Genomic DNA, 25,991 nt, shown 5'->3' with positions numbered 1-25,991 from the left:
TGCTATGTAGTATACAGTGCAAATGTAGCTTGTGGTATAATTATACTATTTTTATGTTAAATAAATTTAAACAAGACGTGAAGCATTAAAATATCAACCAAAAACTGCCTCCAAAGTAAAAGAGCACACTAATGGACACTGACTTATGCAACCGCAAACCACATGCAAACACACAGGCAGATGCATACACATGCAGAGCCATTTTTCCCCCTTATTTCTCAGCAGCAGTGCAGTCAGCTGCAGGTCACATGACTGGTTTGCCTAGTCTCACTGAGCATGCTCAGACACCTCAGTGTTGTCAGGCAAAATATAAGAGAGCAGTAAGAGCAGAGATCTGTAATAGATAAACACATAGGCTCTTACACACACACACTAGCTGGCTTGCCCACAGACGCACACCACAAGCATTGAGAAATAGACACTTTAGAATTTAGGATTGTGGCTCTGGTTTGGTTTTATTTGAAAGGACTTATTGTCATCTATCATTTCAGTGGAAAGCAGCCGCCGAGAGAGAGGCAGGTGTGCCCTTTAAGAGGGAGAAAAGCTGAGGCAAGGACAGCATCCCAGTCTCCATCCTCTGTGGAGGTAAGTGTGGATGGATGGGGTAGGTGGGGGGGTTCCAGAGCATGGGGGGAGGGGAAAATACGCCTGACTGCCTCTGTGTTTAAGCTAAATAGTTATCAAAAGGAGGAATGGGGACGGCTAAATGTGTGTTTGTGTGGGGGTGGGCGCTGTGTCAGTAACTATTGGCATGTGAGACGACAGAGGCTCCAGGAATGGCGGGTTAGGGAGCTGGGAGGATGTAGATGCTAGCACGGTTGAGAACAGCAAGGCAGCAGGCATATAGAGAAAAGAGAAGAAGCTAAAGAAGAAGACATGGTTTTGAGAGTAGCAATGTTTAATGAGAATTTACTTGTGTGCTATTGTTGTAAGAAAGGGTGTTTTACAACAATGAGAAGAGCATGATCATGACAGACTCACAAAAACAGATACCCATAATTTTCATGTAGACGTACTGAAATAGGCCTAGTCAAAGAAGACATGAAAAATTGGTATCCTTTTTACTATACTGACCTATATATCCCATGAATGGCTTTGTGTATGTCTGTTCTTTTTTGTCTTTGTCTTTTTCAAGGCATTCAGTCTCGTACTGCTAAGCTATGTTGTCACCTTGCCGTATTTTACACCCCTCCTAGATCATTTCCTATTTTGTTAATTTTTCATTCATTTTATTGTTTGATGTGGGCTGGACTATGTAAATTGTAATTTTCAGCAGTGCATTATTTACATATCTAACAGAAGGGAGCGACTGGATCATTTCGATATTTTTGGCAATCATTTTGACTGTTGTTTCTTTTGAGGCAGCTATTGTTTTCTTGCGTTAAAAATTACTTAAAACTCTAGTGCTCTTTTTAGGCTAACTCGGGGGAAATTAGCTCAGAAAATATATATTTTTTCACATTTGTTCCTCACTCTCATAACAATAAATCGCAGTCTAACAGTGCAGTGAGATATGTAAATGTGCTGCTTTAGCCTTGTGTCTACAACAGGTAAGGCCTATAAAAACCTCTGCTGCTTTCATATTTTTAGGTTAAATTCCTGGAAAAAAAACAAACAAAAAAATGGAAACATCCTTGGAACTGAACGTACTGCACATATCTCCCACACATTCTCTCTGCAGTGATTAATGCCACTCTGAAAGAAGGCAGAGATGGCTGTTGCTAGGATACATGGCAAGGTGAAGTGCAGAAGATTTAAAGAAAAGAGGAGGAGGGCACCGTTTACAAAGCATGGCGTCACTTGCAGTGGCCTCTTTGTTTCTTGTTTTATTATTTTTTTGTTTTGTTTTGTTTGTTTTTAATTTTATATTTGTATTTTTCAAGGTTGTGATACTGAGGAGTAATGTGAGACTGTCAATCAAAGCTCTGCACTTTTGTGTTCTCACTCCTTCCACCTAGAAACAGGCTGACATGGTTGGCACTAATCAAAGGCCCAAACCTGTCTGAGAGAGCCATAACAGCAGACCCAATGGTAAGACAACTGAGAACCTATTGGCGTAATCATTACTTATCATTAAAATGGTGTAAAAAAAATTTTTGGCTTTGTTAATGATATAAAAAGCTTTAAATTCAATTATATTGACGTGGCAAAATAAATAATTTCCATAGGCATTTAAACATTAAATAACCTAGATCTAAGTATTAAATATAACATATTCTTCTGGTTTATTCTGTTGGACCTCTGGGTTTCAGGCTTTGCTGGAAACGATAAGAAACAGAGTTTATTTTATTTATAAAATCCTATTTTTGTAAAGTCATCCTTTTTCATTGTCATTTGAGGATTCGTTTAAAAAGGGTTGAACTGAGAGAATATCCTGTCGGGAATAAATCGTGTCCCTTCATCTCTCTCTTTGCGATGCTATTTAAGCAGTATTTTGAAGCACACGAAGGAAGTCTAAATAGGGAAGTGGGAGATGAAAGGATGATAGAAAGAGGTTGCTTTTTCGTCCCACTGCACTATAATAGCTTTTTCACAATGTGTGGGCCCACAGGACATCAAAGGACAGTGTTGGACAGACGAGGAGTCAGATGGGGAGAACGAATCAGAACAATTCCTATATGGCATTCAGGTACAGCAAACACTATCTCTGTTGAATCTGTTGTCAGGAGATTGGCATTGTGTTTTTACTACTTGTGCTTATTTGTGGTTATTTCTAGTTATTTAAAAGTATGTGTTTTTTAAAAAAAAATCGTTTTTCCCAATGTTATAATACACTGACACAAACAAAACCACAGTTAATTTACAGGTTTTGAAATATATATTACTTGTTAATTTCACCTCACGTTAGGATAATGTTGGTAAGTCAAAAACATGTATGGTGTTTATTTTAAACCTTCTGTCATTATTAAATCCTCCGCAGTAATAACTGAGAGTGTTATGAAGGAAAAAGTAAGCCTCATATCTTTGGTACAGTGCTTTTGTGTAATATTATAGCCCAGTTGATACAAAGGTAATCTTTTAACAATTTAACATGCATGAGCAGAGAGCTCTACTTTTCAGTATGCTAAGTTTATGTCAGGAGGAATTTTTGACCCAATAGTAACTGCAGACAATAAGTTAGAGGTCAGCAGAATCATTTGGGATGATTCTCTTGGGAACTGTAAATATTCAGACCAAATGTCACGGCATTGTGGTAAATCATTTTTGACATGTTTCTCTCCGATGGGCCAAATGACTGACATTTGCATTCTAATGCTGTGCTGGAAAAAATCCAAATGTATTTTTAATTAATTACAGAATGTGATGCTGTGTTTTGTGAAGTTGTGTAAGTGTTTATATTACCATATGTGACGATCTGGGAATGTTGTGTTTTTATTCAAATTAGGATCATAGTATTTTCATTTACTATGTACACCTTACATAACCCCAAATAGCCCAAGTAATCCCAAGTACCTCAGTCAAATTCATTTCTGATGCAAATATTTAATGTGTCATCTCATCTCACAAAGTTCATTGCTTCACTCTCATATAAGACCTTAATCTGTTAGTTATCCTTTTTGTGGTTATCTTGCAAGTCTTTTGATTGAAATGTAAATCCAGTCTGGGACTTAACGCTCATTTCAGTGCAGTCAGAGAACATGAAAGCAGTGTAGTGAAGATAAGAACAAAACTGTGTGATCTGTTCTACACACTCAGCTGAAGGGAAGAGATATCAACTCTAGATATCAGGAACATATATGACAGACATAGTACATTTTATTTAGGCTTTTTAATTTTTGTAATATAAAGATTAAATACCACTCCATGTCATATTGTTCAGATATCCCAGATAAGTTATTAACTATAGTTTCATATAAAAAAATTGCTTTGTTATAAAGAATTTATTTTTGAGTCAGAGCTTTGCAAGGCCATAGTAAATCATACTGTGGATGATTAGTTAAAATAAGTGTATGAAAGTAATGAGCAGCTAGTTGAAACCTTAAGCTGGTACAAATGCAAACTAACACAAACAGTGAATGAACAATTGTGTGCAAACTGTAGCAATATCAAATGTTAGATCATTCATTTTGATAAGCAATCTCTAATTTGAAAACTTAAACTGTTTTGAAACACAACAGTAACAAGTGCTTGGATTTTATCTGACGGGACTGTGGGGTGTGTGGGGTTATGTTTGATTAAAAAAGAAACTAAGATTAGGAACCACTGAGAATTCATTCCCTGCTATAACTGTGACCAGTGCTGCTTATTGCAGGGGAGTTGTGCTGCTGACCTGTATCGACACCCTCAACTGGATGCAGACATTGAGGCTGTAAAAGACATCTACACTGACAGTGCTATCTCTGTCAGGTACAGCATAGATAGTAAGACACACACACACACATATGCAATCAAGCTGTTTAAATTTTGACTAGTTTTGAAAGAAATAACTAAGTAGAGATAAGATTAAACATGCTTGCACTCTGTTATAACTAGCTGGGCCAAAAGAGAAAAAAACAACCACCCTCAGGGTATAACCACGTGAATTGGTTTGAGTTTAACTTTGATTACTCATGATAAATTAACTCTACATGTTGTTGTGTTTATGAACAGGGAGTATGGAACCATTGATGATGTAGACATCGATCTTCATATTAACATCAGTTTCTTAGATGTGAGTCTTCATTGGAAACACCTCCGATTTTGCCTATTACTATTCTAATATTGACAGTTTGCAAAGTAAAATGCATCATAAAATCATAATCTATTTATATTACAAGAAATGTCTTTAATTAGGATGCTAACTCTGCATATTTGTGTGTCTATGTCCGACTCAGGAGGAAGTTGCAACGGCATGGAAAGTTATCAGAACAGAACCAATTATTCTGAGACTTCGCTTTTCTCTTTCTCAGTATCTCGATGGACCCGGTGAGTAAAGATGTCACTGTGGATGTTGGTTTCCTGGAAGGGACTTTGTATTTCTGCTACTCAATGAGTGTGAGAGATGAGTACATTGTGCGCTGTACAAGAGGGAGAATGGGGGGAAAAAACAAACACAGTTTGTGTCTATCTGTACACTATGTGTAATAATATTAGTCATCTTTATTTAGAGCCGTCAGTAGAAGTGTTCCAGCCGTCAAATAAAGAAGGTTTCAGCTTGGGCCTGCAACTTAAAAAGTAAGTGATGTAATCTCTTAAATTTGGGACCTAAAAAACATCTATACCTGTACCATTGTGAGCAAGAGCTGCAGAAACATTTCCATTTCAGTTAGTTTCAGTAGCTTAGTTTAACGTAATAATAATATTTAGTTTATGAGAAGGTATATTTGGCGCCGATTGAAAGAGAAAATTAGCGTCTTCCTTCCTGACTGTCATGTTATCACAGGATCCTGAGCACATTCACCTCACAGCAGTGGAAGCACCTCAGTAATGAGTTTCTCAAGGCCCAGCAGGAGAAGAGGCACAGCTGGTTCAAAGCCGGAGGGACCATCAAGAAGTTCCGTGCCGGGCTCAGCATCTTCTCCCCCATCCCAAAGTAGGTATCTCTCTCACACTTTAGCTTCACCATTGGTAAATGACTCTGGAATCCCGAGTAAGATTTAATTTCTGATTTCTGTCTTTTTTTTCATTCAACACAAATGCATGTTTGCTTTCTGTGTAGTCTGTTTGTATTTTTGTTATTTACTGACATAATATAGGCATATTGATGGAAGACATTGACTTTTTTGAGAACATCTCAAAGCTGATTCAGACTGTAGTGGCATGTGCTAATATGCTATGTTTCTCCAGTTAATTATCAAAGTTAGTTATCAGTCTTAGGCAGTAGGAAATAAGCATATCTGCCAAAATAAAAACAAAGCTGAAAGCACAAATCATAAATCATATGGAACTTAAGCTTTCATGATACACAGTACTGTGCGCACCTAAAGTTTAATGATTCATTCTCTACCTACGTTCATAAACAGGATAAATACACCATATAAATACTACAAAGTATTAGGTGAACTATAGCAAAAAAGACAAACAGGAATGGTAGCTCTGACTCAGCATTGTGAAGACTGACTGAAATTCAAGCTTTGACAAGCACAACCAAATTCCCCTTTGGGTAACTACAATTTTTGGCTTCTGACTTCCTCAGACATTCTTTGACAGTTATTGGTGCATAGGGATTAAATCCCAGCCCACTCAGTGGAGGTCAGCTCCTCTAACTACTAGCCTGTCTTGACATCCTCAAAACTTGACAAGTCTCACGTCAAGGTGGTTCACTGATTATATACTGAGAGCAATGGTAGAAGTCAACACTGGCTCTAGCAGGTAACAGTTAGTGGCTTGAGCTGCTGCCTGATTTCAGTTGTCAGAGCTAGTATTACCTGTTAGTACATATGAATCACTAGAGCAGAGTGTGTACTTCTTTAGAAGATGTCACTATAAAATTGTCCAAGCCTATAGTCGACAAGTATATTACAGTCTAGATCATATATTATTATAGATAATATGATTTTTAAAATGAGATTACTCAAAATTAAGATTTTATATCAAAATGTGTTCTTTAACCTTAAAATCTAAATCCTTTGTGCTCTGAATCATATCCCCTTTGAATGACAGCTTTCTTTGTATTTTGGTCTCTGTCAGGTCTCCAAGTTTTCCTCTGATTCAAGACACAGTTTTAAAAGGGAAGCTGAGTGTCCCTGAGCTGAGGGTGACGCGCTTAATGAACCGCTCGATCTCCTGTACCATGAAGAACCCTAAAGGAGAGCTATTCAGCTATCCACCAAATAGCCAGGTCAGAGCAAGTCTCGATAAATCAACACCCAAATGTGAAATACCTTTCAGTTAAAATGCTGACTTGTGTAAATTTTACTCCTTTCCCTCTTTCTCAGTAAATATATATTTTAACTGTCACATGTCAAGTTTTGGTTGCAGTGTTTACACCACAACTCTGAGGCTCTTAACTTTACTTTCTTTCCACTCAGAAAAGTTCTGTTGTAGAAACCTGTAATGTTTGAAGTTAATATTTTAAGTACTGTAATTCTGGAAATTGTATGTGGTGAAATGCTGTTATTAAGAAACTTAAGTTTTTTGTTTTTTGTTTTTTTCTTTTTATGTCTTAATCCGCTGTGATTCACTCTGACCCCCTTCTCAGTCACCCGCCACCTGCACTGTACCCACCTGAGTCTTTCCCTACTCTTACCGTAACATGGCTGGTGCGCCCTTTCCCATAATGCTTTGTCTTCACTTGACTCATCAGACTGTGGCTGTCCCGGCGGCCAGGGCCCCAGCGCAGATTACCACGAGGCAGCTGATTGAATTGTTTTTCTCATCCCAGGCGGGCGGCCACTGCAAGAACATTCCTACCTTGGAGTATGGCTTCTTAGTGCAGGTTAGAGCTCAAAAAGATGTCAGTCCACTTACAAAGCCACTTCTACATTTTGTCTCAGTCATAGCTAAGAAGAAAGTAAACTAATTACCTGAGCATTAAAATACCACATGTTGTTTGAATGACTTAACAATAAAAAATAATACCTGGTGAGTAATTTATAAATGGCTCCTGGGGATTTCATCATTGTTAGGTGTGAACCTACGCCATACAGTCTGTAGATTCTATTAGCTCCTAGTATTGTGCAAATGATTGTTGAGCTCTAAAATGTAATGTTATTCTAGGACCCAAAACCATGGCATTGTAACAACTTTGCCAAAATAGCATTCCTTTGAATGGCAGTGCTGAAGGTGACAATTAATTCAGAATTAAACTGCTTTTCCCCCCAAACAGATAATGAAGTACTCAGAACAGAGGATCCCCACACTTAATGAGTACTGCGTGGTTTGTGACGAACAGCATGTCTTTCAGAATGGATCCATGCTGAAGGTACCAGAGGCAAATAAGAGAAACACATAGATGTATAAGTAAGAGATGCAGAAATATCAACCCTCATATAAGTGGAAAACATATCAGTAACTTGAAACATGATCTAAGATTTTTTTTTTCTGTCAGTAATATACATATGCATATTTCTGGTTGAAGATTTTCTTGCTTACTTAATACTAGAGTAAGCAAATGGGAAGATTGTGTGAGTTAATGTACCTTTTTGTGTATGGGTAGTAGATTTCGAAATAGGTGTAGTTTAAACTTTGTTTGTTCATGCAGCCTGCTGTGTGCACAAGGGAGCTGTGTGTGTTCTCTTTCTACACTCTGGGTGTAATGTCTGGAGCCGCAGAGGAAGTGGCCACTGGAGCAGAGGTGACCACAACACTTCGACAGTATATCAAATAATGCACATTATTTGGATTTTATAGTCCATTCCTTTAGATATTAGATAAAAATGCTGAAATATAGATAAGAACAAAAATACCAATGTCAACATTTTGATCCAATTCTGATTACCTGTAGCTAATATGTGTTATTGGAAAAAACACAATTTCAGTCATCAGCATAAACTGAAAGCACAAAATATAAATATATAATCCCTCTCTTCCCAGGTCGTGGACCTTCTTGTAGCTATGTGTCGAGCTGCCCTGGAGTCTCCTCGTAAGAGCATCATATTTGAGCCTTACCCTTCAGTTGTTGATCCCAATGACCCCAAGACTCTTGCCTTTAATCCAAAGGTCAGCATCCTCACTGCATTTCTAAAGATCATATTTAATTCCATCATGACATTTAATTTGAAAAAGACATACTGCATACTTTAAAAAAAACACTTCTGCCATCAGAACAAACTAAAATTATTGTTACAATTCATTTTTCTATATCATATATTTCAAACTAATGATTAAACCTAAGACCTGTATGTCTCCAGTGATTTTAGATTTCTGTATGTTGTTCTCTCTCTTACTGCATACAATGGATGTTTGGCTCAACCGGTGAACACAGAAGAAGAATTATGAAAGACTACAAAAAGCACTGGATAGTGTAATGTCCATTCGGGAAATGACCCAGGTACAAGAAGGAGGTGGGAGGGAAAGAAAGGCCATAATAGTAGAGTAGTTTTTTTTTTAAATGGGTTGAAAGGCATGTAAAATGCAGATAAAAATAGCATCCCAATGTCTTTGGAAGTAGGCTTTTATGTGTATCGAGATTACTGACAATGTCCGTTCATATTTTTTTTTAAATTTAAGGAACTGTGCTGTTTAATCTTCATGGATGCAGTTTTGTTAATCAAAGTGGTAGCATGGTCTTATCCATGCTACATTTGTTTACCCACTTGGTTGGACTGCATCTATAAGATGATATCCTTATATAATATTCATATCACAAGTAAAAGCTTACTCATTTGTTTTTGCATTTTTTCCAGGGTTCATATCTGGAGATTAAGAAACAGATGGACAAACTAGACCCTTTGGCCCATCCCCTGCTACAGTGGTGAGTAAAGACAATCCGTTGTGCTGTGTGTTTTCGCCTTCTGGTATTATCTACTTCACCTCACTGTCATATTGCCATGGATACTTGGACACTTGAAAAAAAAGGAAGCATCTTCAGTGGTGTGTTGTTTTTACTTTGACAAGTCAAGATGTCTGCTGTGAGTAGTATTAACACGATGCTATTATGATACAATATAGTTTATATACATATTTGAATCTCTTCTCTATGTTTCTACAGGATTATTTCCAGTAACAGATCTCATATCGTCAAGCTGCCTCTCAGTAGGGTAGGAAACCAGAACAATATTGCCTTATGTCCCTTCTATAAACATTTTTGAATGCTATATTGTGTAATTTGATACGTACTCGTTCCCTGTCCACTTGTCTCTGACATTCTCTCGTCTCAATGATCTCACCGTAACAGCAACTGAAATTCATGCACACCTCCCACCAGTTCCTCCTGCTCAGCAGCCCCCCAGCCAAGGAAGCTCGTTTTCGCACTGCCAAGAAGTTATACGGCAGCACTTTTGCCTTCCAGTGAGTTACATTTCCATTATTTAACATGTTGTCAGTAAATAAATTTAAAATTTTAAAGCCTTTAATGCTTAAGAAGTAAAACCATTTAGGCTGTGCTGAAGTATCAGAAAACACTTAGTGGTTATTATATTTATAAGCGTGTGGCTGGTGGGAAATATTTTCTGAGGAATCAAATTCTTTTAATAATTGATGTCAAATCAAGCATAGCTGCTAAAATGAATGCATACTTTAGCTTTGGAGCGCTATACTTTGCAAACATGAACATGTCTCAGTGTAACACCTGGTCATTATGCATTTGCTGAAAGGGGCCACTTTAGCAGATTTTTATGGAACCATAACAAATAACAGCACAGAGCAATGGTCATTCTCCTGGACTGAGAAACCACCTTTCTTAGCCAGCACATGGAGCCAGCAATATCTGTGAGATACAGATTTGTACTGTAGCAGATGGGGCTGTGCTGAATATTTTAGATACTCACAACCCATCTGGGCACGTGCAGGGTACAACTGATTCACCAACAGGGCTTACAGTCTCTCTGCATGATGGTTCCTACTAGAAATGTAATAATCAGATAACAATAAATGCCAAATACTTAATTTAGCCTGACTGCAAATTTTTTTTATATTGATATAAATAGAAACATGACTTTTGAAAAAAAAGAGAGACCATCTCACATATAAAGGAATTAAATGGCACTTGCCTAATGGTTCTCAAATCACCAAATAATATATTTGAAAAAAATCAGTAGAAAAGTAACCTTATACTGGGTCATGATTACTGAAAATAGATGTTGTTGCTGAGATTCGTGTATTTTGGTGTTTTGAGCAGCAGAATCTAGCTTCATCATATTCAAGTGAAATCCGTACAGCTGATATTTGCAAAACTTATCAACTAACACCAAAACAATCCAGATGGATAAACAGCACCACTAGTCAGCTCAAAAACACAGAAATTTGATTTGGGGGTGAACTGTTCCTTTAATTATGCTCAAAGGCTGATTAGTTAAAAATATAAAAAAAAATACTTGCCCGTGTTTTAAGGCTTAATTAACCAATATAAATCTGGAAGATTGTGATGTTATCTTCTCTTTTAATGAATTAAGTTGTAGATTTTGTAGAATGTTAAATTATTAAAAACCAAAAGATTTATAGCTTGTTTAATCCTTTCTTTATAAAATTAAATAAAAATAAAAAAAATCCTCTTATGCAGTAATTTACATGCTGATAAATGCAAGTATATTCAGCATCCAGTTGCTCATCCCTGTTGCTGCTCTCTCTTGCCAGTAATAAGCTTCAATTACCCAGTTCATGAAAAATGATGAATTTTAAAATAGAAAAACTATAAGATTAAATATTTTGAGATAACATATTTTACAAAGATCTTTACGAAAAGAGAACAAAATGTTTGTTTTTGTTAATTTTTTTCCAGCATTGAACAGCAAAGATCGAGCCAATACGAAAAAGCAATTCCACGCTATTACACTGTTATATTCACATGGTATTTGTTTTATCTTCTTATCTCTCCCTCTCTACACTTGCTCTAGTGGTTCCCATATAGAGAACTGGCACTCTGTTCTGAGAAATGGACTAGTCAATGCCTCTTATACCAAACTGCAGGTATGTAACCCTGGCAGTTAGCTGGATGCATCTCCTATCGGACAGCAAACCTGCCCTTGCACAAAGCAGGCTCGCTGTCCGGCTGATTCATTTTCACAGTTAATGGATGCCAGCTTCCTTTTCATCAGCTTTGCAATTGGCATTTTAGCAAGCAGGGCACACTAGGAGATTTTCCTTGCCAGCGTCAGCCTCTTTCTGCCTTCTCTGCTGGCAACAGCAGACAGCATGTCCCTTCCTGTTGTGGGACAAAGGAAATGGGCTGTGGTGTCAGCTGAGAGCCTGTGTGCCCTGTTGGGGTCAACCATCTAGAGCACTGAGTAGGTTAGATCTGTATTTAAAGGACGCAGAGGACAAGTTCTGTGGCAGTGAGTACAGCCTTCAACAGAGTGAATAGGGATCTCTTTTGAAAGGTTAGTAACTGTCACTACTCTTTATATACTCAAAAATATTTTATATAAATCATTCAAATGTTTATAGAAAACTTGTTAATACCAAAGTGGAACAAATGACCATATAAGAACTATAGAGTTTTCCAGGAAAGAAGGGCATACCACCTATCCCAATTATATTTGTGATTTTTATTTTTTAAATTCTTATTAATTTCCACATTTGTTCTCACTTTTATTTTGTTGTAGTTGTAATCAATCTGGTCTTTCATAGATAATTCTTTAAAAAACAAGGGAAAAGATTTGATCTTCAGAGAGAACAGCCTGTCTTATTTGCACAATACAGCTGATAAAGACTGCTGCTCGGGAGAGACTCAGGCTTGTCCTGAAAATAGATTAAACACAATTAAATCTGAAATCTCAAGGATCTTTCAGCCATGATTGCTCTATCGTGCTGATGTGTTTCATTTATGCCTTCTTTATTCTCCAACTTTTTGAAGTCTTCATCTTTGATCTTGCTTTGGTGCTCGTCTGCCTCCCCCTTCTCTCTATTTCACCTTGAGCATTGACACTCTTCCTCTGTCATTGTGTTTCACAGCAGGAGGAGGAGGAGGATGACTGAATCTGCCTTTAGCTCCAGCCATCACACAAAATCTCTTGTCTCTTGTTCCTTTTCATTTCTTCCAGATGTGCAATGTCCTGACTGCTGTCTCCCTCATGCATTCCCAGTCAAGTGGCTCTTTGTTCTTCCTCTTAATTTGACTCTTAGTCGTTACACATGTGGCCCTTCTGTTTTCCTCCCTGCAGACATTGCAGAGAGAAGGCTCACCTTATAATCAGTTATCTTTGTACTTTGCCATCTTTCCATTTATGTCTACATTTCAAGTTTCATACAAGTATTATTTGAATACCTGGACATTTATGCGAAAATTCAAAGCACAAAAATCAAGAGTATCACTTGATCTCTAATGCATAATGTTGAAAGAAGTTAGCAAGTGTAACTGTATATGAATTGCTTCAGATTCCTGGAACAATCTCTCTCTTTGACGCTTTCTTCTTTGCAGAATTTGGATTTGCACTTTGCATGTGTGGGTGTATTTAGTATGCTTGGTTGTTGAGGGGAACTGTCACATCCATATTAAAATCATTGACATTCACAGGCTAATTTAAGTACAGTTGATCTGAGATGAATTTCACTGTATGTGTTAGCATTTCCAAGTGTACATATGTGTGTGTAAGGCTGTCCTGTGCACATGCTCAGTGACCCTTCCTTCCTGCTCTTTTCAAACCCAAGCTGCATGGGGCAGCGTACGGAAAGGGCATCTATCTGAGCCCCATCTCCAGCATATCTTTTGGATACTCAGGTAGGAACGGTTCATCACCATTCAGACCCCTGTGCCCCCCCCCCCCCCCCCCCCCCCCCCCCGCTTTTTCCACCATGTTCACCGAGTATCCTTTGTGTTTGCTACATGGCCTAATTGACATCGTGGAACACTCCATTTTCACTTGTGGGTGCCTGCCATGTTATCCTGTTGTGCTGTACTGTGTTTCCATTTTTGGGTGCTGGGTCTCGGGCCTCTGAGCTTCTGTGCCACCTGCCATGCCATGCTTCATGTAGTGGCTGTATAAAAATAGGTTTGTCATTGGATTTGTGTGTTTTCACATTTTTTGGTTTTTATCTGGCTTTGCCTTTGTCAGTTGAGGGTTGCAAAGATGTTTCAAGGCTTATAGAGTTTGCTGGCAATAATAAGGACTTCAGCACAGTGTGTTCCTAGTGGGGGCCAGCTATTAACATATGCTAACTTGGAGAATGGATGTGAAATTCTTAAAACAAAGCAAAACACTTAACAGATGTTACAGTTTTTGACATTACATCTACTTGGTTTTATTTTCCCAGCTAATTTTCTAAGTACAAATATTTTTTTAATTATAGGCACAGTCTAAAACAAGTACTGTTTGAACTGTTTATCAATACTGAAAATGTCTCACGCTGAATATTTGTTTTTTTTACTTGTTTTCCATGTAGCATGTATTTGGTACCATTTAGGGCAGTGAATTTTATATTAAAGTCAGACCTGTTGACAAGGACATCAAAAGTTCACCAGAGAAAGTTTTTTGTTTCTTTTTTTCCCACATATTGGTTGAGTTGAGGTAAAGTTGTTCTGACTGTTTTATTTGTTGTGTGCTGCTTCTTGCAGGAATGGGGAAAGGACAGCATCGCATGCCCACCAAAGATGAACTAGTGCAGCGTTACAACCGCATGAACACTATACCACAGGTGAGGGAGAGTGAAGAGTCACAGTTTTATTATACTGATCTCTTAAAAGAGCTCTCCGATTTCTTTTTAAAATAACATTGATGGTTATATGAGAGTTGGTTTCCAAAAGGCAGTTTGCATTTTTTGACGTTTTTCATGCTTTAAACACTTGTATCTTCACCTTGAACCTGACTCTGGCGAACCATATAATTTCAGTATTTCTAAACATTAATTATTTGTCTTTTGGATGCTTCAGTTACATCGTCGCCTTTTCTGTAACAACTAATTGAGTGATATTTGCTTTTCAACAGAGCCGTCCTATCCAGTCAAGGTTTCTTCAGAGTCGAAACTTGAACTGTATTGCTCTTTGTGAAGGTAATATTATGTAATATTATTGGTAGATGGGTTAAACTGAGTCACATCATTATAGCTTTTTAGAAATAAATTAACTACAGACTAAATGTGACATGATGTAACTAATACACACATTTTTGATATTTTCTTCTCAACCCTTTTCAAACTTGACAAACTTTGATAAAGTAAAATACAAATAGAGTCCTATTACAGACTAAAAGATATTATAATGCAATTGCTCTTGCTATGAAGTCATGGCAATATGATCACTACTATTATTGAAGGAGACAATAAAAATAAAGATAGATTGCATCACTTAGAATAATAAGGCCAGTTAGCACTTAGGCTATAATACATTTTATGCTGTATCAGATAATTCCAAAACAACAGCAACACTACAATCAAAGCAGAACAAGAAGCACTGTTGTTACAGTTTACAATTTCTAATAACGTTCCTTTGATAAAACACAGTTCTCTGATTTTAACAGTTATCACGTCAAAGGATCTGCAGAAGCATGGAAACATCTGGGTGTGTCCGGTTTCTGACCATGTCTGTACTCGCTTCTTTTTTGTGTAAGTATTTCAGTAACTTTCAGCGCCTTGATAATTTCAACTGAATTTTGGAATTATTACAAAATCGAGTTGGCATACCCATCTAATTTTGTCATTGTCACTCTTGAATGCATAGTTGGTGTTTTTATGTTGTTTTGTTTTTTCTCGTTTTTTAATCTGCTACACTGCATAAAGATGCAGGTGATTTAAAGATCGGATCAAATAGCAGATTTTATCAATATGTTCTCTGTTTTCTGAGTTAGAAAATAATTTTTAGATTTCTTACAGTCTAGCTCAAATGACAACTAAACATAAATTAACTCTTGTGCTATGTGTGTGCTTATTCTTATTTCCAGAATGGAGAGTGTGGTTAGAATAAAAGCAGAAAGATGTCAGAACACAACTCCTAAAATCATTTTTCCTTGCTCCCCAGACAGGAGCATCAAGCCAAACCTCAGTTGTTCCTTTTAAAGGCCTATTTTCTTAACACCTCGATTAAATCTTAATCTTAAAATGAAATAAGGTAAACTATATTTGGAAAAACTGAACAATGAAATACAGAGTTTTAGTTTTAAATTATTTGGGGATGAGAGTCTGGTAGGGCAGGACACCCTGGAGTCTAGACACTAGTGATGGTAGAGATGAAGCAGGTGGAGACTTGGATAAGCAGCTCTGGCCAGGTGAAGATGAAGAGGAAGTGGGGTGCATGAATCTAAGTCTGAAAGGCAGAACGACAGAAACGCTCTAAGATTTGAATTGCATGTAAAAGCGGCTTGCAGAAGGAGGGAAAGAAAAATATTAGGCCTGATTAATGACAACAGAATTTAATTTGACAGCGTGGGAATGCGGAAGTGATGTAAATAGACGAGCAGCCCAGGAATGCAGGCAGAAGAATGAATACAGATCTTCCTTATTAAAGCTGCGCTTAAGCACCATTAAGTTGGGCAGTTATATCCAAAATAAAGTGCAGTAGAAAGGGCAGGGACGTTATCAAGACCAGGTGTTAAGCAGAAATATAAAGTATTCTCTTTATGCGCAGATATGAGGATGGCCAAGTAGGAGATGCTAACATCAACACCCAAGAGCCTAAGGTGCAGAAGGAGATCATGCGTGTGATTGGGACCCAGATCTACTCGAGCTAATGGAGGTTCACCAGCAGTGTTTGGATCCATACGTTTCTCTGTGGAAGGCACACAGGCAGGCAGACAGTTTTAGCGAATGTTTTCAGCTGGGCTGTCCTCAGGCCTGATAATGAAGGATGAGGGAGCTCTTAAGCACATTATTTCAGAAGTTGCTTTGTTCTGGTCTCCTTGTTTTCTTTTTTTCTCCTTTTTCCAAATTGTTACACCTTACATGGTCATTTAATCTACAGTTAGGCTTAATTGGGGTAATGTCTTCTTTTCTCAGTTCATATCATTAAAACAAGTGAAGAAAAATGGCAGTAGTCATCGGATATATTATCAACACACACTCTTCTGACCTTGGTTTCTTTTTTGCTGCATTTTTACTGATCCTTTGAACTCTTCATCTCCATTTATTTATTTATTTCTCTCTGTGAATATATAGTAAAACAAATAACCATTCCAAATGATAATTGTTCCCTTTGTGGCAAACGAGTAAGTGATGGATTTACATGCACATGGAAATTTTTATTTTTTTATTTTTGTGTTTGCAAAGTCTTTATCCCTTTTCTTATTATACAGTGTTCTTTCAGTAATGGTATGAATTAATGTGTGTGATATGTTTAGCCCCTGAGCAGCAAGTATTGCACTGTCGTTTCATCCCTGCATACTCAATGAATTTCCCAGAATCCAAAACACGAGGTGTTGGTGTGGTTTAGACTCAGATCACATACACATTAAGCACTTTGCTTTTGATGTGGGGGTTTACCATGATTAGAATTTTTCACAGAACGATTAAGACAGTTTTGATTAAGGATGCACTTTAAATCTTTAGAACCCCCAAATGTCAGAGCTCTAAAAAAAAGAAGCTTTGTTCTCTCTGGACAAATTTGTGACAAAAAGGACAAATGTAATAAAATTTCCTTAAGGATCCATATATTGAAAAATTTGCTGTTGATATTTTTATGAAATTAAGACATTGGCACTGTTTTTGCTCATTTTAAATGAATTCAGTTTATTGTTTTGGTAAAGATCTGTTTCTCTTCCTTTCATTCCACAATTATGATAAAGTGGACAGTGTTTTGTTGTGATGACTTACCGCTCCATCAAGGTTTTGTCTTTGTTCCTGTTTTGAAGAATAATGGGATTTGTAGTTCTTCAACACAAACAGTTATTTCAAGCATTTAAAAACCCAGCGGGGTGACTTTGGTTGTCAGGTTTGACCTTCAAAAACAGCAATATGCAGCAAAATATATAGGTGAAATTATACACATTACTCTTGTCTCACTTGATGGAAAAAAAATGTTGATCAGATGTCATATAACATGTTACATCAACTACTTGAAGTTTGTTTTCTGTTTAAAAACTACCACAGTCTGTCATATACCCCTTTTTAAGTAGTCTTTACTACTTAAACATCAATGAATATCTCAATTTAAAATGAATATTTTTGTGTATGAACTACACTGACCAGTGGATCCACAAACAAAATCACCTGTACAGAAAATCATGGACAGTTTTCTAACTACAAACATTATCTAGTCCAGGTGAGCTCACATCCTTCTCACCCCTAACGCAATTGAGACTGGATATTATATAGAGGTGCATGAATGTGCAACTCTTTGTTTTCACGTTGGAGAATGGCAATGTTGTATAGCTAAACAAGTTTATCAGTTAGTCATGTACTGTATGTATGTATGTGTGGCTTTGTATTTTCTTGACATTATAATAGACATTGCACTTATTCAGCGTTCGCCTAAACTGGACAATTTGACTGTCCTTGGGCCTGCAGTAGACGGGAAGTGGTGAAAAAGACATGATAAAATAAATGTTAATGGAATCAGCAAGACTAAAATATCCAACATCTTAACTGTGTTTGTACTAAGATGGATTTTGTCTTCTGAAACTGACCACTGAATGGACTTGTGGGGCACAAAAACAAAACAGATTGTACATAAGGACACTGGAGAGCTTGTTGAAATGTATTGCCCAGAAAAAGATGGACACATACAGCTGACCCACTGTGGGACTTGGGACTCTTCTAACAGCTGATGCCTGTTTTTGCCAAGACACTGAGTGTCTTTGAGAGTCGTTTCTCTCGCTGACTGTAACTGGTGAGTAATGTTTTTGACAATGATGTTATGACAGTGATGGTGATTATGATCGAGATGAAAGGGGGCGATGCAGACAAAAAAATAAGAATAAAGCCTGGTTTTGCACAGTCTTATTCTCGGCGTCGTTTTGTTTATTATATGTGTTGAAATGTCTATTGTTGCTGAGCTTTTGTGCGGCATTTTAAGCAGAAGGGGGCACTATTACTCCACCACCGTTTAGACTGCTCGAGTCCTCCGTTCTGTTTGAATCCTGTGTTGGTGATCAACATGTTTTCCTGTGTATTCGCGCTCACGTGTATATAAAGGTAAGGCAGTATGCTAAATATAAAAAAAACTGGCATGTCATAGAGAAATTAGGTTTCGCATTTGAGAAAACTGAGTCATTAATGTGTCAGTCTTTGATGATTATCGTGTAAAAAGCAAGAATGCTGCAAAAAAAGAGAAGCTTGAAGCCATCGAATCAACATATACTAAACTGTACCTAAAGAAACACAAAAGAGATGTTTGTATGACATTTATTAGCGTTTTTATGCAGTCACAGGAAGACCAAACTCGACAACTGCAAATAAATAAAAATATAGGTGATGAATTAGCATACAGTTGCAAACTACATCACACAGCGCTATGCTGATATAAAAACAACAGAAGTGAATAGGCACTTGAGTGGCATATATTTTGCAGAATCTCTCGCCATAGGCCTACCTACGATCCCGTTTCTTAAATTTCGCGTTATGTATCTTTTTCGTTAGAAACAAAGTCTTTGACCTTAAACACCACCATTGAAACTAACTTTGCTTCTTAAAAACAATGGATTTAGTTTTTTTTAAATAGTAGTGCAATATACCAGTATACAGAGATGCCTGTGCAAAAGTACTTACAACATCTAAATGTTTACAATTCAGGGCATCATAAATTCATTCAAGTTGTTATTGATTTCTTTTAAATTTAATCTCTCCTCCTCGAAATATTGCAGGGTATGCCTCCCTCTCAGAGAGGATCACTAATATTTGTTGATCAGCCAAATGCTCACTCTGTTCTCCCTCTCTCTGTCTCGCTTGCTCTCTCTGACCACAGAAAGCTCTTTACTTTCAAACCAGTTGAAAACAGCACATTGCTACTTTGCTGCAAAAGTCCAGTCTGATGGCTGTTTTGGCTCTGGATGTGCTGTATGTGTACGACAAGTGCTGGGTGTGTAGAAAGTGGGTATAATCATAGGGAAGCTGAAGCACTCATGGACCCTTGAAAGGCACTTTATGTGTGTATTTGTGGCTAAGGTAATTGGGCCCCTCCCCTTGGTAAGCTGACCCATTTGACAGGGCCTGTTGTTGGGCCCTTGTACTGATATTTGTATATATGTGTGTGACTTGCAGATGATGTGTATGGTTCATGTGTTACTATGATCTCTGAAACCCGGCCCTCATGTTGGACATGGTCCTCTGGTTTGGCTTTCTCCCCCATTACCAAAGCCAGCTGGCTGATGGCACACAACTCCAAATCCCTTCGATCCAACCGAGGGGATTTGGTGTGTAGTTTAAGCTTTGACCACTGAGGGGAGCTCTGGTGCTATTCTGCTCTCCCTTTGTTTCAGCGGGTTTCTTTGCATACTTAATTTACACACGGGTAAATACACATAGGGCATTAGCACACGCGCACACATACACACACACACACACACACACACACACACACACGTACGTACACATAGGTAAACACACACTACACAGTCGTTGTTTGGTCAGATAAAGGAGTAGTGACGGGAGGGCAGCGGGTCACTGAGGGTGTCTGGCCCTCAGTGGAAACGACTGCTCCCAGCCTCCCTTTCTCTTGCCTCAGTAATAAGTGTGACCGTTTGATTCCTGCACAAAAGGAGCAATTAAAGGGAGTTGTTTAATCACCCACACTTTTATTGAGCTCGGGGTCTCTTAGCTTGCAGCTCAGGCTCCTGTCGTCGGCAGCAGCGGGCGACAGGAGTGACAGAGAAGGTCGGTGGTTTAACGGGGCGCGAAGGGGTCTCGTTTGAGCTAAGACTTCGCAGGCTACTTTGCACGCTGTGGAGGCCCCTGGGACAGAGACAAAGAGGTAGACTAGACCAGAAGACAGGTTGGCCAGCCAGGCAGAGAGATAGATAGACTTAAGATCGAGGGAGAGAGAGACTAGAGGGCAGAGTTTGGGGGACACATCAGAATCAGAATCGCTTTATTGGCCAAGTAGGATAAATGTGCAGGAATTTCTCTTGGTCGTGTTCTTGCAGAGACATGGCAACATTTTTTTGCAGTGACACAAAGCAAAAGAGGTATTTGAGCACATGACAGTGTGGTTGCACTTGTTGAGCAGGTGTGGAGAGTTCCCAGAACTGCAAGAGAGTCAGTATTTAATGATTTTGAAGAGAATTGCATCAGCCACAGTATGAACAAAGCCTGGATATGATTCTTGTACATTACAAGCAGCGCAGCATGCACGGACTTGTGTGGATGCTGTGAATGCAGGGATTGCATACAAACACTTTTTTTTTAAACACAAAGAGAAAGAAGAAATACAACAGAATTCGATTTTCCTACTTTACAGTCAGCCCAGAGCCCCAGTAAACCCAAACTCCCATTCAAAAGAGTACCAAGCACTGTCAGTGTCAGTGCTTTTTATCGAATTTTCAGCCTGGGTATTACTCTATATTTGTGTGCATTGTGGAGTGCCTTTTCTACTTCTTGCCTGGGAATGAATGATGGGGTACAAGTCTGGTCTCACATAGATCCAAGGATGGTGGTGTGAGGTGAAGAAGAAGAACAGAGTGACAATGGATGAAAAGCTGATTGCATGGTGATTGTCCCTGTCTTTTTCCCTTTTTTTGGGGGGGGGGGGATTTATATCACAAAATGTAAAACACTAGCACCACTGTGTGGTCACCAACGGGAGAAGGGTGTGTGAGCATGTTGGGTGGGTGGGAGGGTGGCATTAGAAAGAGATAGAGTGTAGATGAGGATGAGTGGGAGAGGGGAGGAAAGGAGCACACCATTGCTGCTCATAAAGCCAACAGCTGTGTGGGTAATGTTTTGTGACACCAAGCCTCTCCGAGCCCTTCTGTTTCCCAGAGAGCTAGGAGACGCCATATTCCGTCGTCACAAATGGCTCTGTCATTCACCCCCTACGTCTTAATTATCGCTCCCGGTTTTTTGGCCACGTTTTGTTCAGGCGTATGGATCCATCTGCACGCTGTATAATTCCACTCCGCAATTTACAAGTGGCATTTATTACAATGGCCTCTGCAGCATCTCCTCTTTAACACTGGCAGCCCTTTCCAGAAAGATGGGGGGAAACAAAAGAGCAGTGCAATCTGGCAGCAACAGTGCCCACCCTCAGTTCCCTCAAATCTCTCTCGTCTTTTTTTTTCCATCTGTACCCTTGCTCTCTGTACGACTATCTCTCTCCACCCCCGTACTACTAATTTTCCCGCCTCTATTTGTGTGTGTGTGTGTGTTTTTTCCCTTTGTTATTAATTTAATTTTTATGGGATTCACAGTACTTGCGCAAACCGCCCCCTATCTGCCTCGAAGCAGAGGAAAAGGAAATAGCTGATGTTGATTTTTTTCCCCCTGCCCCCCAACACCCCTTCATAATTCATTTTGGATTAATTCCCCTGTCTTCAGAGACAATCCTAATTCTTTATTATTTCCACTTCACAGGCTTGATGACATCCCCATATCCACATATCATATCCAGGGGAAACTTTACACCCAGCAGACCTTCTTGTTTTCTCTCCTCTTTTCCTGTCTACTTTCTCACTTCCACCATGCTTTAATTTTCTCTCTCTCTACCTTTTGTTCATACGCATCTCGCTCTTCGTTTTGATTCTTTCTATCTGCTTCTCCGTGTCCTTCCCTGTACGGTGTTTCTCACTAGAGTGAAGTTACTTGTTAGTTTCTACTCAGCGGCTGGCTCTATAGAGAGAGGCAACCAACAGAAGTCACCTGCTTATCTCGCTCTTTCACGCACACACACACACGTATACACCTTCGTGCTGCACGTGCTCCTCTTTGATTCGCTCACAACGCTCACTTGTCGATTTTTTTTCTTTTTGAAATGGTCAATGGCAAGAGGGCACTCAGGTTTTTGTTCTTTCTTTCTTTCTCTGGCTCGATTTTTTGTTTTGCATGTCATGTATAATTTCTTCAATCTGCCTTCTACAAATTTTCTTTGACCATTTCCACCACTGCCATGGGTGTTTTCCCTTTATGCCACATCTACTAAGCACACCCTCTCATTCACTCTCTCTCTCTCTCTCTCTCTCACACACACACACACACACACACACACACACAATGCCCCATCTCCAATTCACTATTAAGTGGGCCCTGAATTTCCCCTGAGCTCTGGTATGGTGGCGGCTGCCTCTGGAGTCCGGCTGTGCTAGATGTGTTGTCTGCTCCGTTACCATTCAATTACCCTCCTGTAATCTGACAGGCTCCTCATGGCCTGCACTGGGACAATCACTAGTGTGTGCGTGTATGACTGTGCATGTCTTTTATATAAGTGCACTTCTCTCTCTCTCTTTCTCTCTCCCTCTATTGTATTTGGTGTGTGTGTGTGTGTGTGTGCACGTGTGTGTGTCTGTCTGCTATTATGTCTGTCTCTTTGAGGGCATTCCTGCATTTTGGATGCATGCAGAAGCAAGGATGGTTTTTGTGTTGTGTGCACTGCTTTTCTGTTTCTTTCCCTATTACTTCTCCCATTCAATGCCTCCCTTAAATCTCAGGCCTAAAGTCACTTGACATCCTGCTGCACCCAGAAAAACACACACTGATAGATCAGAAGAGACTCAGTCTTGCCACAAATGACCAAACCCAACATTTTGTTCTCTTATCCTCTCCATTATTGTCTTTGTCCTCCAATCTCTGTCTCGTCTCTTATCACTTTCTTCCCTCTGTTTTTCTTCTTCATTTTATCATGTTCCCGTAATCAATGTCCTCGTGCTTTTTCCTTTTCATCTTCATCTGCTCTTACCCCCTCCCACCCCACCACGTCTGTGTGAGGCAGGCTGGCTCTCGGTGTTGACCTGAGAAGGACTGACATTCAGAGGCCGGTCCCCTGCCTGCAGCACTGACATTTCTGCCAGACTTTGATGGCGCCTTTGAACAGAGATGTGTGGAGGGAAGAGTTGCCTGTCTCTCCGCCTTCCAGCAGCTCTAGCTCTGGCTCTCCACTACTCAGAGTGAGATGTACTGTAGCAGATTGCTCTACCATTGCACATGCCAGGACACAAGCACAAACATATACGGGAACAGAACTGTGCATACATACATACACCGTGTACACACATCTGTACTCTAACATTCATACATATCTGTACTGATGATGTTATTCACATATGAAATGCACAACCACACATGCTCACACACAATCACATAGCTCCTGCTGGGATGCCTTCAAAGACCCTCATCGCGCCCCTGGGATAAAATTGGCACGGGTAGAGAGACAGAAGAGCAGGTTGTTGGATGGGACCTGGTTATCGCTCCCACCTCTCCTCTTTCTGCTGAGCACCCTGCCCCCTTCAAAGACACCCATGTCACTCTGGTAACGCTGTAGCATCTCCACTTGTTCTCCTCTTCTTCTGCATCTGTTGTGCCTTCCAGTCTTCTAGCTGCTCCGCCCTGCATCACGTTCCCTTTATTACCAGTTTTTCCACAAGGTTACCAAAAACACAGGAGAAATAAATAAATGACTGAATGAATAAATAAATAGGAGAATACAGACAGAAAATCAGTTGATGGGTGTTCCTCTTCTGACAATCAGTGCAGCATGATGTAAAAAATGTAATTCTGCAGTGATACAGTGAATGCCAATGTTTTGCCATGTTTGTTGCTTTGGCAGATACTCCCATCTCTCCACTGTCACTACAGGGAGTGGGATTTTTCTTTTTAATGTGTTGGAGTTAGGGACCAAAGCATGGGGTGCACTTTGAATCTAATTAAAATGACTTGGCTATTTTGCCATGCATTGGGTCTTTCAAAGAGAGGTGGGTGAGAATTGAAAACCCTCAATTTTGTTTCACTTGGTTCCACTTCTCTGTGGAGTTGGACTGAACCAAGTCTTGATGAGAGTGTGGATTTGACAGCTGTGGATGCATACTGATGCATATTTGTGGATGTGTTTATGTGTGCGTGCACACTGCAAAAATGCCCATTTTAATAAGTCACTTAATTTGTATTCAGTCCTATAGTCATAAATAATTTAACTTGCAGTGCAGGACCATTAAATGACCAGACCACAAAGTGTGCAGATTGCAGTGCTCTTGTCAGGCAGTTTATCAGCTATGTTTGACTTAAAGTCATTTTGGTCTTATTGACGTTCCTGGAAAGAAGTACGAGTTTTTAGATCCTGTGATAAGAGATATGCTGCCAAAATGTCCATCTTGTATTATTTCATTCTATTATCTTTGCTTAAAGCAGTCATCTTACACACTAAAACAGCACGTGACACTAATTCACTTGTGTCTAATGCAACAGACTCACTTTCAAGTGCTTTCTTGTATTAACTGATGTTTTCTTTGAAATAGGCAGAGTAATTGCTTTCTTTGAAGACTGTCTCTTGTTTTGAGGAACACATTAAAGACAGATTGTTCTAAGGCTGTGGCTATTCTAGTATCTGTTAGAGCACTGGAATACTAGGACCCCTCCAGTATTAATCACCATTATGTTAAATGATCTGACACCACCAGCAACAGTCTTATAAAACAACGTAAACATCCTCCTCAGGTTAAATATCATCTCCTAAACTGAAATCATAGCACTAACGTACGCAAATGTGTAGAAGCATGCTTATTTATTCCTGATATTACTTATTGTCAGCAGATTAAACATGCAACCCTTCTGTATCTGGACAGCTGACAATGAGCCAGCTAATCGACAACAACAGCTGGTTATAAGCTAATATTATGCCAGCTAATGTTAGGCTTGAGTGTCCTAAAAGTCACATTTTGCTCTGATAAATGGTTTGATTACATTCTCACTTCGTATGACAGTTTATTTGCTAAGTGTCCACTTCAAAAAAAACTTTCACTAACACTAGCTAACAACAGCTAACAGGACTAACTCCTACTTGATGACAATACTGAGGTCACTGACTCATCGACTTGTATCAGACTGCTTTCACACAGTCTTACAACTTCCTCCAGACTAAATAGTGGTGGACGCTTCTCACACGACATTGGAATGTGAAGTAAAAGTGAACTGACAGCCTACCCAGACTCTAGTCCAGAGTTGTTGTGATTCATTGCAAATAATTTTCAATAAATTGCATGTATGTGTCGGGTAGAAGTGCAATTGTTATACAAATGAATCCATTTAAATCCAATTTAGAATTTAACTGTAGATTCAGAGTATTTCTTTATTCAGATTTCCTTCTTTAGACACATCTAAACACACTTTTAATTTCTTAGTTTGGACTGATACAAAGCTTCCTCTTTCACAGTTGCCAACGATGTGCAAAAAAGTACAATTTGACCACTGAATTTGCAGAGAAATTGTGTCTTGATGCATGTCTGGCTATGTGTATTTGTATGAGAGAGGAAGACAGGAAGTGACAGGCACCTCTCAAAAAGCCCTCCTGCCCTGTAGCATGGCATGATTCCATCTAAGTCTTTCTTGCCAGCTCCCCTCCCTTCCAACCCTCCCTCTCTTCTCTGCAAGCTGGGGGCCCCAGGGTGCCTCCAGCCTTCCTGTGCTGGACT

At 39.1% G+C, this 25,991-nt stretch overlaps 1 protein-coding gene across 6 annotated transcripts; it reads left to right on the top strand.

Moving 5' to 3' along the window:
- The first annotated feature begins 280 nt into the window (after positions 1-280).
- Positions 281-18,384, top strand: LOC146393312 (protein mono-ADP-ribosyltransferase PARP6). Of its 6 annotated transcripts, none has more exons than XM_084929596.1 (23): positions 281-585; positions 1,959-2,031; positions 2,552-2,629; positions 4,238-4,347; positions 4,591-4,651; positions 4,815-4,905; positions 5,088-5,154; positions 5,363-5,512; positions 6,610-6,760; positions 7,226-7,357; positions 7,748-7,843; positions 8,123-8,215; positions 8,455-8,580; positions 8,849-8,911; positions 9,267-9,334; positions 9,572-9,620; positions 9,758-9,870; positions 11,415-11,487; positions 13,168-13,237; positions 14,072-14,151; positions 14,442-14,505; positions 14,973-15,057; positions 16,076-18,384. In XM_084929596.1, the coding sequence occupies exons 2-23, from the start codon at positions 2,029-2,031 to the stop codon at positions 16,176-16,178; spliced, it is 1,926 nt and encodes a 641-aa protein (XP_084785722.1). In that variant the 5' UTR covers positions 281-585; positions 1,959-2,028; the 3' UTR covers positions 16,179-18,384. The 6 variants fall into 6 exon arrangements, with proteins under 6 accessions (XP_084785722.1, XP_084785756.1, XP_084785738.1 ...); XM_084929630.1 differs by having other exon boundaries at positions 282-585; positions 4,253-4,347; positions 7,304-7,357; positions 8,846-8,911; XM_084929612.1 differs by having other exon boundaries at positions 282-585; positions 4,253-4,347.
- Positions 18,385-25,991: the final 7,607 nt, after the last annotated feature.

This window comes from Perissodus microlepis, chromosome 1, assembly GCF_051167445.1.
Source record: "Perissodus microlepis isolate ML-2025 ecotype Zambia chromosome 1, ASM5116744v1, whole genome shotgun sequence".
NCBI lineage: Eukaryota > Metazoa > Chordata > Actinopteri > Cichliformes > Cichlidae > Perissodus > Perissodus microlepis.
This window is presented reverse-complemented; position numbering and strand designations above follow the sequence as displayed.